At 53.2% G+C, this 12,827-nt stretch overlaps 1 protein-coding gene across 4 annotated transcripts in view; it reads right to left on the bottom strand.

The window, feature by feature from the left end:
• The window catches only part of ABCG1 (ATP binding cassette subfamily G member 1), a 68,031-nt gene that overhangs the window by 32,069 nt on the left and 23,135 nt on the right, over nt 1-12,827 (bottom strand). For 2 of the 4 annotated variants that reach the window (XM_084872675.1, XM_084872676.1), the window contains exons 1-2: nt 11,054-11,217; nt 3,879-4,122 (exon numbers count right to left, since the gene is read on the bottom strand). In XM_084872675.1, the coding sequence (XP_084728801.1) occupies nt 3,879-4,122; nt 11,054-11,095 (286 nt within the window). In that variant the 5' untranslated portion in view covers nt 11,096-11,217. Of the gene's footprint in view, nt 1-3,878; nt 4,123-11,053; nt 11,218-12,827 lie in introns of those variants that run through there. The other 2 variants (XM_084872673.1, XM_084872674.1) reach the window with 1 other exon arrangement.

Here is a 12,827-nt window from a genome sequence, read left to right as displayed (position 1 = left end):
CACTGGGGTTCCTTGTTGGGTCTTAGCCTCGAATCCCACAGACCTGCTATCAGGTCCCACCTCGTGTGCACCTGTGCCCTGGGATATGTACTCCACAGGCACAAAGGGCAGAATTAGCCCCTGAGCCAAGTGGACCTGCTTTACTGTCACACGTGGAAAATCACACATGGAAAATTCTCTGGCCTCCTTTGGCGGGCGGGTGCCGGCACTATCCAGAGGACCTCAAGCACGCCACCTGTAAATTGTGCCCAGTCACATCCCAATGAAAAAGAGACCCCTGTGTGAGTGAGCCTTGAATCCCTGGACGTGCTACGATCTTCTCAGCACCGCCCACATCTCCATCTCAGAAGATCAGGCTGGGGATTCCCTTCTCAGCACGGGGTCCTAAATGTCCCCAACAGTGTGTCTGCTTACAGGAAGGAAGCAGAAGCTGCTTCCAGAAGTAAGTCACACGGAGGGCTCAGCAAGAGCAACCCGCCTGGCTGTCCAGGTGGTCCCCTGCCCTAACAAAGTCCATATTGTCCCATCCACTTAGGCCACGTGAGCGAATTCCTCGAGGGAACGTGATTACTGTGTCAGAAGCCGGTGTAGTCATCCTTGGGGTACACAGTGTTACCTGGGGAATAGTTCCTTTCATAATTATGTTCTCCACTAGGAATATATCATATGACGTATTTTTTCCTCCAAAGACATCACTAACCATATGGTGAAAATGTAAGGACAATGAAAAAACAAGATGTTTGTTAGATGCCATAGTCAGGGCTTGGCAACTGTCAAGCTCAAGACCCAGTGCCTGCCTGACTCCTCCCATACTGCCGCTGGTCCCTCACACCCTTGTTCTAACTATGTGAGGTTCTCTTTTATCTGTCATCTTTTTTAAAAAAAAATAATTATGTAGGAGTTTATAAGATTATTCTAATTACAACCCAAGCTTTGCTACAGCATTCTATGTTGAGTTTGTGTTGTAGCACCTTGTTCTGGCAGAAACTGTGTGAGGAAAGACACTTCCTTGGAATTCACTGGACAGTGTGTCTTTGTGATAGAAAGAAACCTGGACTGGGAGTCAGACAGCGGAGCCCAGCATTGGCTCTGACCTTGAGCAAATCACTTCTGCTTGTGGGCTCTGTTTTCTTCGCCACACAACCAGGTGTGGAGCCCTCACACATCACACGTCTCCTCTCCAGAGATGCCCGTCTCCTAGGCAATGCCCTGGCGCCCAACCCCGGTGTGATCATTACAATGAGCTCCGCGCGTAAAGCTGAATTTAAACAATTAACAACAGTCAACAAGACAGAGTCACCAAAACCAACATGGTGAGAGAGGTAAGAGAACGAACCCCCGCCCAAAGCTGGTCACCTTGGGTGACGCCAAATATACAATTGCCACATGGGGAACAAGGAAATAAGAGAGAGGCTGGGATCTGACTTCTCAGCGAAACCTCACCTTTGCTGGGAATAGAGACAACCACCAGCAATGGGAGGGACAAGGCAAGAAAGGCCACGTTGAGCAGGAAGAGCCAGACCTGAGAAGGAGTGCCAGAAAGCCAACAGGAAGTCCTTGTGGGGAAAGGTACAGGAGGAATTCAGAGGTATCAGCCCAATGCCTGGGTCCAGACTGTACATCCTTCTGGTAGGGGAAATGTGGTTGGTCCCCGAGGTACTAGCTCACTGGAGAAGGAGCACCGGTGAGCCTGCTGGCGCTGAGGATGCAGTGAGCACCAGAGGAGCCTCGGCAGCTAACGCCTCTGATTCAGGGAAACTCCAGCCTTCCATGGGTGCAGCCTCCAGCCTAATGGGGCAACCATTCCAGCACATGACACAGAGCACAGCCCGCGAGCACCAACCCTGCAGAGGCAGCACAGGGACCAGGGCATCCCTGAGGGCCTGTGCCAGGCGAGGCCCAGGCACCGGGTCAGACTGCAGAGTTAGAAATCACCGTCCCACAGACCCGGGGCCTGCCTGGCTCACTGGGGCTCATGGGCAAGCCCTAACCACTCAGTTTCCTTTCTGTTCAGTGAGAAGGTGGACCGGTATCTCACGCCCTGAATGGATGCTAGAGTGAACACATCTCAATCTCAAATTGCAGGGCGCCGAGAACAAAGGACAGGATGGTGTCTGCAGTGGGGAAAGGGCAGACACAGGTGCTGCTACTGAGGAGGGAGCCTGGGAGAAAGCCGGAAATGGGCCTTGCTGGTCAACTAACCAGCCGCGGGGATACAGAAACCCCAGCACGCCCAGCTTCCTCGGGCCCCAACCATCTCTGACTCACGGGCAGGTCCCTTGGAGCTCACGTCCTCCTCCACCCTCCTGAGTAACAGCGGTTACTGCAGGGCAAGTGTCTCCCTGGCAGCCACTTGAGCTGAACTTCCAAGTGGTGGCCGCTCCCTCACTGACTAAGACGCCATCACGTCAGTGCAGGTGGACAATTAGTGGGACCAGTTCTAACACTCAGAGGATACAGGGTGGACACGCCACATACCTGACTAGGACATGTTGTTCTTTTTCGTGCAAACAATGGTTGAGCACCTACTGCGTTGGCCTGCAAACTGAGGCTCTGTCACGGTTTGCATCTCGGCATTGCAAGTTCTCTTCCCATTTCCAGGAAGCAATTCCCATTGCAAGCTCTTTTCCCATTTACAGGGAAGCCATCCAAGCATTCCCAGCCAGCAGGACAACATTCCTGAGGCCACCTGTACCAGATGGACCAAAACTGGTCTATGCTGCCCATGGGCTTGCCACAATATGTCTACACAGACAAGTCAAGCCGAACATAACATGGCCCTCTGGTCACCTGGTGCATTGTTGTTGTTTGTTTTTTTTTATTTTATTTTGTTTGTTTGTTTGTTTTTGGTAAAATCTTATTTCAAGTTCAGGAGAAAAAGACCGAAACCCTGTGCTGACATTTCAATAGGCTCATACATTTTCAAGATTATTTAAATAATTTGTTAGAAACTAGGGACCATCCTTTCTTGATGATGTGTAACGTGTCCTCACCCGTCCTCCAGAGAGTTGGATGGGTAATGAATGCGGGGAGAGAAACAGAGGGAGATGAGGAGTAAGCGCCACAGGAAGAAACAGGTCCGAGATACCAGCCCAGGGTTCACTGACTTCACACACTCTGAAAACCCAGAACTGGCCAAGGAGCATCCAGGCCACTAAGAAAACTCAAAATACCATCCTTTGCCAATTGCCATTGTTGTGCAACAAGCTGGTAGCAAACTCAGGAACTGTGTGGCTTTCCAGAGACCTCCCAAGTTCCATCCTCCCTCTCTCTTCTGCTTTCATTTCTACGCTTCATTTGCCAACAAAGTGTGTTTTTTTAATATCCCATCAACACCACTCGTGAGATCCTTTGAGTGGTGTTGATGGGATATTTAAAAAAAAAAAATACATTGTTGGCAAATGAACCATGAGATCCTTTAAAGATCCTTAAATGTAAATGATTGGTTTTGAGAGAGGTCACGCTACGTCGCCAGCTACCTTCTAACACTTCAAACCTGGGAGGGAGCTCCTGCCTTCCATTTTGCTCTGAAACTTTATAAAAACAACAACAGCCCCATCTAGAAAGACTTCCATAAACAGCCTCCAGTAAAGAGGACCCTCTGAGTGCTCTCCAGAATCCAGCGCACCTGGACACAGGCCCTCTTTGGGAATTCTTTGTACTCATATGAGAAGTAAAGAGCCACCACGAGTCTTGAATCATCTAATCCACCTGTTCATATCACAGGCGATAAAACAAACGAGTAGGCATAAAGCAATGCACTGTACCGGCCACCACGGAGTGACAGCCTCCCACTGCCAGACCCCGGTTTCCCCAAACCCCCTGCTGGTTCCTTCACAGGTTCCTCCCACCTGCCAACACAGCAGCAGCCCTCCTACCTTTTTTCTTCCACCAGGGGCCTTCTGGGACTGAGTAGGAAAGGTCCTTGAATTCAATGTTGATGGCCGTCCTCCGGGGCAGGGAGGACAAGCGCTGAGCCTCTGTGAGGTTGTTGTCCACTTTCTTCAGATGCCCGTTCAGCAGATCCTTCTCGCACAGCTCCGTGTTGGTGGAGACCACCTCGTCCACCGAGACGCACACCGACTTGAGCTCCGTCATCACTGCAGAGTAGCTGCTGGTGTTCTACAGAGACAGGGGGGGGAGCACAAGAGAGAGGTTACCAGTCACATCGGGAGAAGAGCAGAGGGGACCGTGAGCCTGGTGGCCAGTCCATGGTCATTGAATACTTATAGTGATGCTTCTTAAACTACAAAGGGACTTCGGTGGGAGAAGCAAAGGTACCCAGAGAAATCTGTTATCTCTAGCCATCACTTTTTCTTCTATTAAAACAGTATTTAAGATAAGACATGAAACTTATCTACCAGTCTTCCTTTGGAATCATAAAATCTAATCACAAAACCATAACGAATGAATAATAACCAAAGAATAAAACACTGGCCACCATAAAATGTTATCTATGTACGGTCAACTCATTAAAAATCCTAATAAAGGTACACAAGGCTCCTAAAAACTGTGCAACTGGAAGTTTCATTTAACATGATCTCTTTTAGTGCCTTTCTCATGTAACCTCGTCAGCGCTTCTCACGAGCAATGACACCACTGGAACCTTTGGAGCCTTCATGTTTCCCTTGTAAATTTTCCAAATCACTCTCAACCTCCTCTCTCATCATATCTTACTAACAGCACTGAAAAAAGGTAAGAAAGATTAATATTTGTTCTCTGTTAAACAGATGAGGAAACTGAGGCGCAGACAATCTAAGGAACTTGAACTTGTTCTGAGCTCTATAACCAAGGGAGGGGCAGAAGTGATCCCAGAATCTGAGTCGTCAAGAAGAGACACCTCAGGAGAAGGAGAAGGAGAAGGAGAAGGAGAAGAAGGAGGAGAAGGAGAAGGAGAAGGAGAAGGAGAAGGAGAAGGAGAAGGAGAAGGAGAAGGAGAAGGAGAAAGAGAAAGAAGAGAAAGAGAAGGAGAAGGAGAAGGAGAAGGAGAAGGAGAAGGAGAAGGAGAAGGAGAAGGAGAAGAAGGAGAAGGAGAAGAAGGAGAAGAAGAAGAAGAAGAAGAAGAAGAAGAAGAAGAAGAAGAAGAAGAAGAAGAAGAAGAAGGCACCTTAGATCCCCTTCCACCGCATCACCTGAGTACCTAGCATTTTGTAGCTACAGTGGCTTTCAAGCTCCCATTGGGAGTCACTGACCTGCTACAGAGGTGCCAAGAACCAAGGGTATTTATGCAAAAAAAAGAAAAAAAAAAAAAGAAAAGAAAAGGAATATCTTTTTCTAACAGTTTGGCAACCCTGAGCAAATCAATATGCTTCCAATACTGCCAAGACTCAGAAGAACCCTGGGGTGGGCAAATATGCTGTGCTTTCTCTTGACGCAAGAGGGAACATTTCACAGGGGCCCGAAGCAGGGCTTCTGGCGCTGCTCCTTCATATTGCTGAAGGCGGGTGGCCTGGTGGGGAGGGCCCTGGATAACTGTCTTAGGGAATTCAGGACCTCATGACTGAAATAGGATCAGGGAACCCTGGGCACTGTTGTGTGTGCTGAAGAGGAACACGGTACCGTTATTTTTCCATAGGTTTGTTAGGCCCGTTGCTTTAGAGCTGATAGTTTTTTATCACTATTGTTTCTAATTTTAAAAAATCCAAAACAAACCTGAGAGTAAATTATCCATAAATATTCCTACAAACCTAGCTGCTCCTGTGGCCAAAACAAGCCCTTCCCCCGCTGGAATGCCGGGTGGAGGACCTGGCCGTGTCCTCAGGCCTGGCCTTTTCTCCATCGGCTCTGAAGGCTCACAGAGCTTGCAGGGCTTGGTTTAGAATGTCTGGAGCACAGAGGGCCGGGCTGAGCAGATGTGGGCATAGGGGTTTCTGGTTCTTGTGATGTTTGAAAATGTTGCTTTGGCATTTAAGAAAAGGGCACACAGCCCTAACCGGTTTGGCTCAGTAGATATAGTGTCAGCCTGTGGACTGAAAAGTCCCAGGTTCGATTCTGGTCAAGGACATGTACCTTGGTTGTGGGCACATCTCCAGTGTGTGTGTGTGTGTGTGTGTGTGTGTGGACGCGCGCGCGCGCGCGCGCGGGAGCCAGCTGATCGATGTTTCTCTCTCATCGATGTTTCTAACTCTCTATCCCTCTCCTTTCCTCTCTGTAAAAAAATCAATAATATATATATATATATATATATATATATATATATATATATATACACACACACACACACGCACACACACAAAAGGACATAGGCGCGCGCACACGCACACACACACACACACACACACACACACACACATCCATCAGGCATCTCCTGACCTCTGGAAGGCTTAACCTCTGGAAATCTTAACTGATTGTAACACTCTGTGGATAAACATGTAAGTGCTGAATAAAACCGACAACATTAAGCTCGGTTGGCTACTGGCACGGAGCATATGAAACGTTTCAGATGCAAACGTAAGTAGGTTCATACATTCTGGAAGTCAGGGAAGGTCTGTGTGGGCCCAACATCGGGGCTCCTGAGAGCCTGGCAAGACAGGATACCACCTCTGCCTCCGAGCTCACCCCGGGCCTTCTGGGCCCAGGCCTCTGGGAGGAGTAACAGCAGACCCTGCCACAGCTCCCCCTCTCGGCGTTGGCTGATGAGGAGAAAACTGACAACTCCAGCTCTGGCCCCCAGAGCAGGCACCAAATGCCAACCCTCTGTCCACTCCTCTTGTCCTGGAGCGTACACGCTGCTGTCCCGGGATTATCACTCCATCATTGGCCTCAAAGCACCAAATCCTGGCCTTGGGGGATAGCAAAGGGAGCAACGAGCTCCAGGCCTGGTCCCCAGGTTTGTTCTCATCGCACCATCCCCACCAGGGAAAAGGCTAACCTATGGATCACACCCACATTCTGCTGACAGACTTGGCTCTTATCGGGGACCCCCACTGTTGTGTGTTCAGTTGAGGGCAAGGAGTAGCCAGCAACCCCGCTCCAGTGGTGGTCCCCCTGGACTTCCACCTCAGCATTCTAGCTGCTACAGACCACCCATGCCCTCCCCCCAGAATCCATGACAAGTGTCAACCCCTGCACAGGCCCAGGAACAGGTCCCAGCTTTCCGTTGTGATGAAGACAGGGATGAACAGCCATTACTCCAACCACCTGCTCATGGGCTGTAGCAGATGCCAGGCCTGTATTATGATGAGGGCCTGGCTTCCCTCCTCCCCAGACCCTAAGCTTATCTGCTCGATCACTTATTCATTTAACAATTGAGCACCAAATAAAGCCCTGGGGGTTAGCAGTCAGCCACACAGACATGGCCTGTGGCCTCCACAAGCTCATGTCCAAGACTGAGCCCCAGGCAAGGAGACAGGCAATTAGTTACAAGACTGCGAGGCAAGAGCTGCAAGGAGTCCATGCAGAGATGCAGAGGGGACATGCAGTCCTGGGCAGGACAGACCTGGGTGACTAAATGCTTTGGTAATGAGAGAGAGAGAGAGAGAGAAGCCAAAGGCCAGTACTCACTATTCAAAGTATTAAACAATAACACCTTGTGCATAGTAGGTGTGACTATACACAGCGACTCTGGATGTAGCGAGTACAATGAGCCTTTTAAACTCCTGGATGCAGAGATGATGCCTCTCACGATCTCCCCAACCCTAGCAGCATTTTATCCTCTCCCCCATCATCCATTTCAGAGGTGGAATCTCAGGCTCAGAGAGACAACCCGAACCACCCAAGACCCCACCGTTAGTGAGGAGCCAGGCCGGGGTCCAGCTCGGTGCGGCTTCCATATCTGCCTCCTGTTCCCCCAGCCAGCATCCTTAACAGCGCTTAGCTTCTTACAGGTAAGGTGTAGGTGACCCTGGTCATCCCAGTCCCTGTCCACTACAGGGAAGGCCACACACACGGAAAAGTGAGAAACCATAACACCCCACCCCCAGCTACACTGACGCCAAGGCTGTGCACACCATCATCCACCCTTCCTCCATGGGTGTCTAATGGCCTCACCCAATTAATAGAATCATGGGGTCCTGTGTGATGGGAGGCAGTGGCTGTCACTCTGAAATAGACCAGCTCTCTGGAAACACCTCCGATGAGAACAGCCGCCGATGTAGGTTACAGCTCGCGGTCCTCAGCTCCTGAGCTCATTAATAATGAAACAAATCCATCTTCCCTCCCCACTGATCCCTCCCACTGGGTGTTTCCCCGCCTCACGGAAGCACTGTCTTGACCTCGCCCCCTCCATGCACAATGCGTGCTGAGTAATAAATGGTGAACAGCAGGAAGTCCATGGCCGGGTGTTGGATGCTGAGTAACCCAGGCTTGGAGGGGTCCCGCCTGCTGTTGATGAAAATGCTGCCTTGGGTCAAAACCGGTTTGGCTCAGTGGATAGAGCGTCGGCCTGCGGACTCAAAGGTCCCGGGTTCGATTCTGGTCAAGGGCATGTACCTTGGTTGCGGGCACATCCCCAGTGGGGGGGGTGCAGGAGGCGGCTGGTGGATGTTTCTCTCTCATCGATGTTTCTAACTCTCTATCCCTCTTTCTTCCTCTCTGTAAAAAATCAATAAAATATATTTATTAAAAAAAAAGAAAAACAAAATGCTGCCTTGGGCACCCATGTCGATGTTGATGCTAACAGATGAGATGCCTACTTAGCTGGGAGGGAGGGTCTCTAACAGGCAGCAGACCCCAAGGTCCCTGTGAGACGGGTCCTCTCTACTTATCCAGGAAAGCCTGGTTAGAAATACACACACACACACACACACACACACACACAGCATCATGAGGAAGGGACGGCAGGGAAGAGGAGCTGGCAGGCCCCAGGTGCTGGTGCACACTGGTTCTCACTCCTCTGTCCAGTTTCTCATCACTGGCCTTGGTGTCCACCTGTCCGTCCTCGGTACTCTGAGCACATTAGTGGAGAATGGACGGAGGAGGATTCTCAAGGACACAGCCTGAGGGGAAAATATCCCAAACAGCACCCCCTTTATGGCAAAGGGCAGGTGCCATGTGCATGGTCACTCGGAATGCCAACCTCACCAACGCCAGAACCCGGCTTCAAACAGGCCCAGGTACCACCATCCCATTGGAAGGAACCCTTGCCTCCCCCTCCCGCCAGCTCTGGGACTCCACTCCCCAGGCGGCCCTGCCTACCTAACTCTCTTTAAATGCCCCTCTGGGCCCAGGCTGCCTGGGCTGGCCCCCAGAGCCAGGAGCCCCAGAGCCAGCCAGGGTGATGGGAAAGCAGACTGCGGGATCCCAGAAGCTCTCCGGGGCTCACTGTTTATGTCCTGAGTAGAATTTATTATTGTTATCATTATTATTATTTTTAAAAACCCGGTTACTTTTTCCAGGGAGCAAATTGATTTGAAAAGAAAAAATTCTCTCGGAACAAAGAAACCAAGAACCCAGCCATGAGCACCCCCAGGTGAGAACCAAGCACTTGCTTTCCAGGTCCGTAACGTAACGATCTGGACATAAAACCCTCTGCACTCCAACACGCTCTGATTCATTCTTTTCCCACGTGGATAAGCCACTTCTGCAGCTTTGAAAGAGCTTCCAGGGCTGCTCAGTACCCAAAGGACCAGAAACTTGCGTTCCCTACAACTCTCAGTCATAAGCTCCTTCATTCTTCATCAGGGGGCCAACGAGAAGGCAGAACTGCCAAGTGTGATCCAAACGCTCAACCAGATGAAGGCGCATGTCCTGAGGAGGGACCGGTTCCCATCCCCGCTCAGCTGTCAGGCAAAGCAAGCCTGGCGCCTGGCGGGACCGGCCTGGGAGCCGCCGGCTCTCCCCTCCTCGCCAGCCTCCCCAGCACCCGCGCCGGCCCCGTTCTATCGGTTTACACGAAATCATTATATAATGAGCTGGCCGGCGCGGGTGCTCTACAGTAACCTGTTTGGAATCACAGGATGCAGTTGGCAGAGCAGAGCATGCGCAGAAACCCGGCTACTTTTTTTCCCTTTTTTTTTTTTTTTTTCTTGAGCTTAAGGTAACTGTCGGTTAAACACCGCTGAGCCCTGCTGACTTCAATACAGGATGCTAAAAATGAAGCGGGGGAGGGGAGGGGCGGGGGTGGCAAACCGCTGTGCACCATGGGCTCACAGCCCATGGGAAGGGCCTGGCAGGATAGTAAATACAGAGGACAGGGAGAGGGATGGATGGGGAGGGCGAAGTGGGCTGACATGCACAATATTCTCTATCATCGGCAGGTTAGGTGACCTGAAACCCAGCCCGCAAGGACCACACTGCAACGCCGGCTTGGCTTACTCGGCCGAGCAATGGAGAGCCCGGGGATGGGTGGGTCCGTGGTTATTGGTTGGTTGTGTTGCCCTAACGTGAGTTGAAGGAGCTACTGTAAGCCAGCCAGGGGGGACTCTGGACCGTCGCAATGAATTCCCGGGCACCGAGGGGTCCCCCCTCAGAGGGTACCCTCCGGAGCCGGCCCGTGAGCGGCTCCGTCCCCACCCATCTCTCCAGAGGGCGCAGAGAGGTGGCGCGCCGGCATCCCGGCTCGCTCCTGTCCGCCTCACCCGGGAGCCCGGGGCCCCGCCGCTCCGTCCCCGGCAGGTCCCAGCGATCAGTCCCCGGGAAGCTCCGGGGCAGCGCCGGCTCTGCTCCGGGGGGGAGGCGGCTCCCTCTTTTGTCCCCCAGATCGCGCCCGGCGCTCCGGGGAGGCGGATGCGAGGCAGTGCCGGCTCCCGGCGCCCGGGGCGCGCGCGGCGGCGGCGGCTGGGACCCTCTCCAGCCCGGGCTGCCCCCCTCCGGCTCCCCGGGGCGCACCAGGTCCGCAGGCCCCGTGCCCCCCAGCCCCGGCGGACGCGGTCAAGGCCGTCTGCGCGGATGCCCGCCGCCTCCCGCCCGCTCCCGGCCCCTCCGCCCTCCCGGCGTCCTCCGCTGATGCAGGGAACATCCCCAGAGCCGGGCGGCCGGAGTGCGGGCGGCGGGGGACGGGCGCCTCCTCGGGGGCCCGGGAGTAGGGGTCAAGGTGAGAGGGCGCGGGTCTCTGTGTCTCTGGCTCTCCCGGGGGGCAGCGCCAGCCCCGGGGGCGGAAAACGCGCTCACTCACCAAGGCGGTGCCGACCGAGAAAGCGGCCGTCAGACAGGCCATGCCCCGGGGCCGGGGGGACTGGGGGCGGCGGCGGCGGCGGGACGGGCGGCGGCGGCGGCGCTCGCTCACTCGGGGCTCAGCCGCTGCGCCCCGCGCCGGCTCCAGCTCCGGCTCCCGGGATGCTGGGCTCTGGCCCCGCCCCGCTCAGGCCCCGCCCACCGACGGCCCCGCCCACCACCAGCCCGCGGCCAGCCATTGGCCAGCGCTCGGGGCTGGGCGGGGCCGGCAGGTGCGCGTGCTCTTGTTTTGCTCCCGCTGGGGGCTGCCGGCCAGCTCCCTCCATGGCATCCCACCCCCAGAGCCCTTCCGCCCCTGAGCCTAGCAGGCACGGTGGACCCTCCTCAGCACCAGCACCCCCTCACCATGCCGCCGCCCCGGGTCTGGAAACAGGTCAGCGGCCCAGGGCTCCCACAGAAGGGCGGAGGGAGGGAGGGTGGTCCCCCTCTAGGACCTCCAGCTAGGAATCCTGGGAGTGAAGGGAAAGGAAAGGGGATCTTCTCTTTTCATTTTTCTTTCTTGGGCACCTCTCTGCCATATAGGACCATGAAGACTAATGAGGAGATGGCCCATTATAGCTCGCATCGAGGGTGACCCCCTAACACACACACACACACACACACACACACACACACACACACAGACACTGAGGCAGCAACACAAACTCATATGCAACATAGAGTAAAAGGCTTGCTTTTGCAGAGTGATGAGAATGATGTTTCTAGTGCCTGGCCCTGTACCTGGTCCACAGCTGTGTACCCGTAACTAGATAAGGAATGACACTCCAGACACCCTCTCATTTGGACTCAGACTGGAATATCAGATGGCCTGGCATCTGCTAAAGCCTTTATTATATACTAGAGGCCAATGCACGAAATTCATGCGTGGGGGGTAAAGGGGGGTGTTTCTCAGCCTGGCCTGCACCCTCTCATAATTCAGGACCCCTCAGGGGATGTCCGACTGCCAATTTAGGCCTGAAACTGGCAGTCAGACATCCCCCTCCCAATCTGCCACCTCTCTGCGCCCTTTGGCTATATAACTACTCACCTGCCTGCCTGCCTCATCACCACTAACCACTCGCCTGTCTGCCTGATTGCCCTTAACGGCCTCTGCCTCAGTCCCCACGGCAGCGGCTTTGTCCAGAAGGACGTCCAGAATGATGTCTGGAAAGTCGTTCAGCTGTCTGGTCTAATTAGCATACTACACTTTTATTATTATAGATAAGTGGGTCTATTTTTTTGGTAACCATGGTGATAAGGCATTCTTTACTCCCAATCTCAGAGGCTGTGTTTTGTTCAGTAGTTTTCATGGTGGGACTGCACACAGGAATGCATTTCTTTTCACCTCCAGCCCACCTGGGTCTCCCCTCACCATCCACACCTCACATGAACAAGCACCTATTATTTAGAAAGGAGGCCCAGCTCTTTATGCCAGGCAGGTGGACTTCACACCCACAGGGGGCTTTTGTCTGAACAGTTTCACTTGAAGAATCCATGCATTACCTCTGTCCTACCTGCCTGCTGTATGTCCAGGTGCCAGTATCCATGTGCCAAGCCCAGGAGGTTATCTGATGCATTTAATGTACTGAACAGAGGAGCCAACAACCTCCGAATGTTCTGGAAAGAGGATTCAAATCCACAACCTCCTGGGGAAAGTTTAGGCCAAAGGGCTTAGTCCAAGGTGCCTAATGCCTGGGGCCCAGGGTTGTGGATAACCCTACAGCCACCACTTGCTC

This window comes from Pipistrellus hanaki (genome assembly GCF_964339955.1).
Source record: "Pipistrellus hanaki genome assembly, chromosome: 2".
In the NCBI taxonomy this organism is placed as follows: domain Eukaryota; kingdom Metazoa; phylum Chordata; class Mammalia; order Chiroptera; family Vespertilionidae; genus Pipistrellus; species Pipistrellus hanaki.
This window is presented reverse-complemented; position numbering and strand designations above follow the sequence as displayed.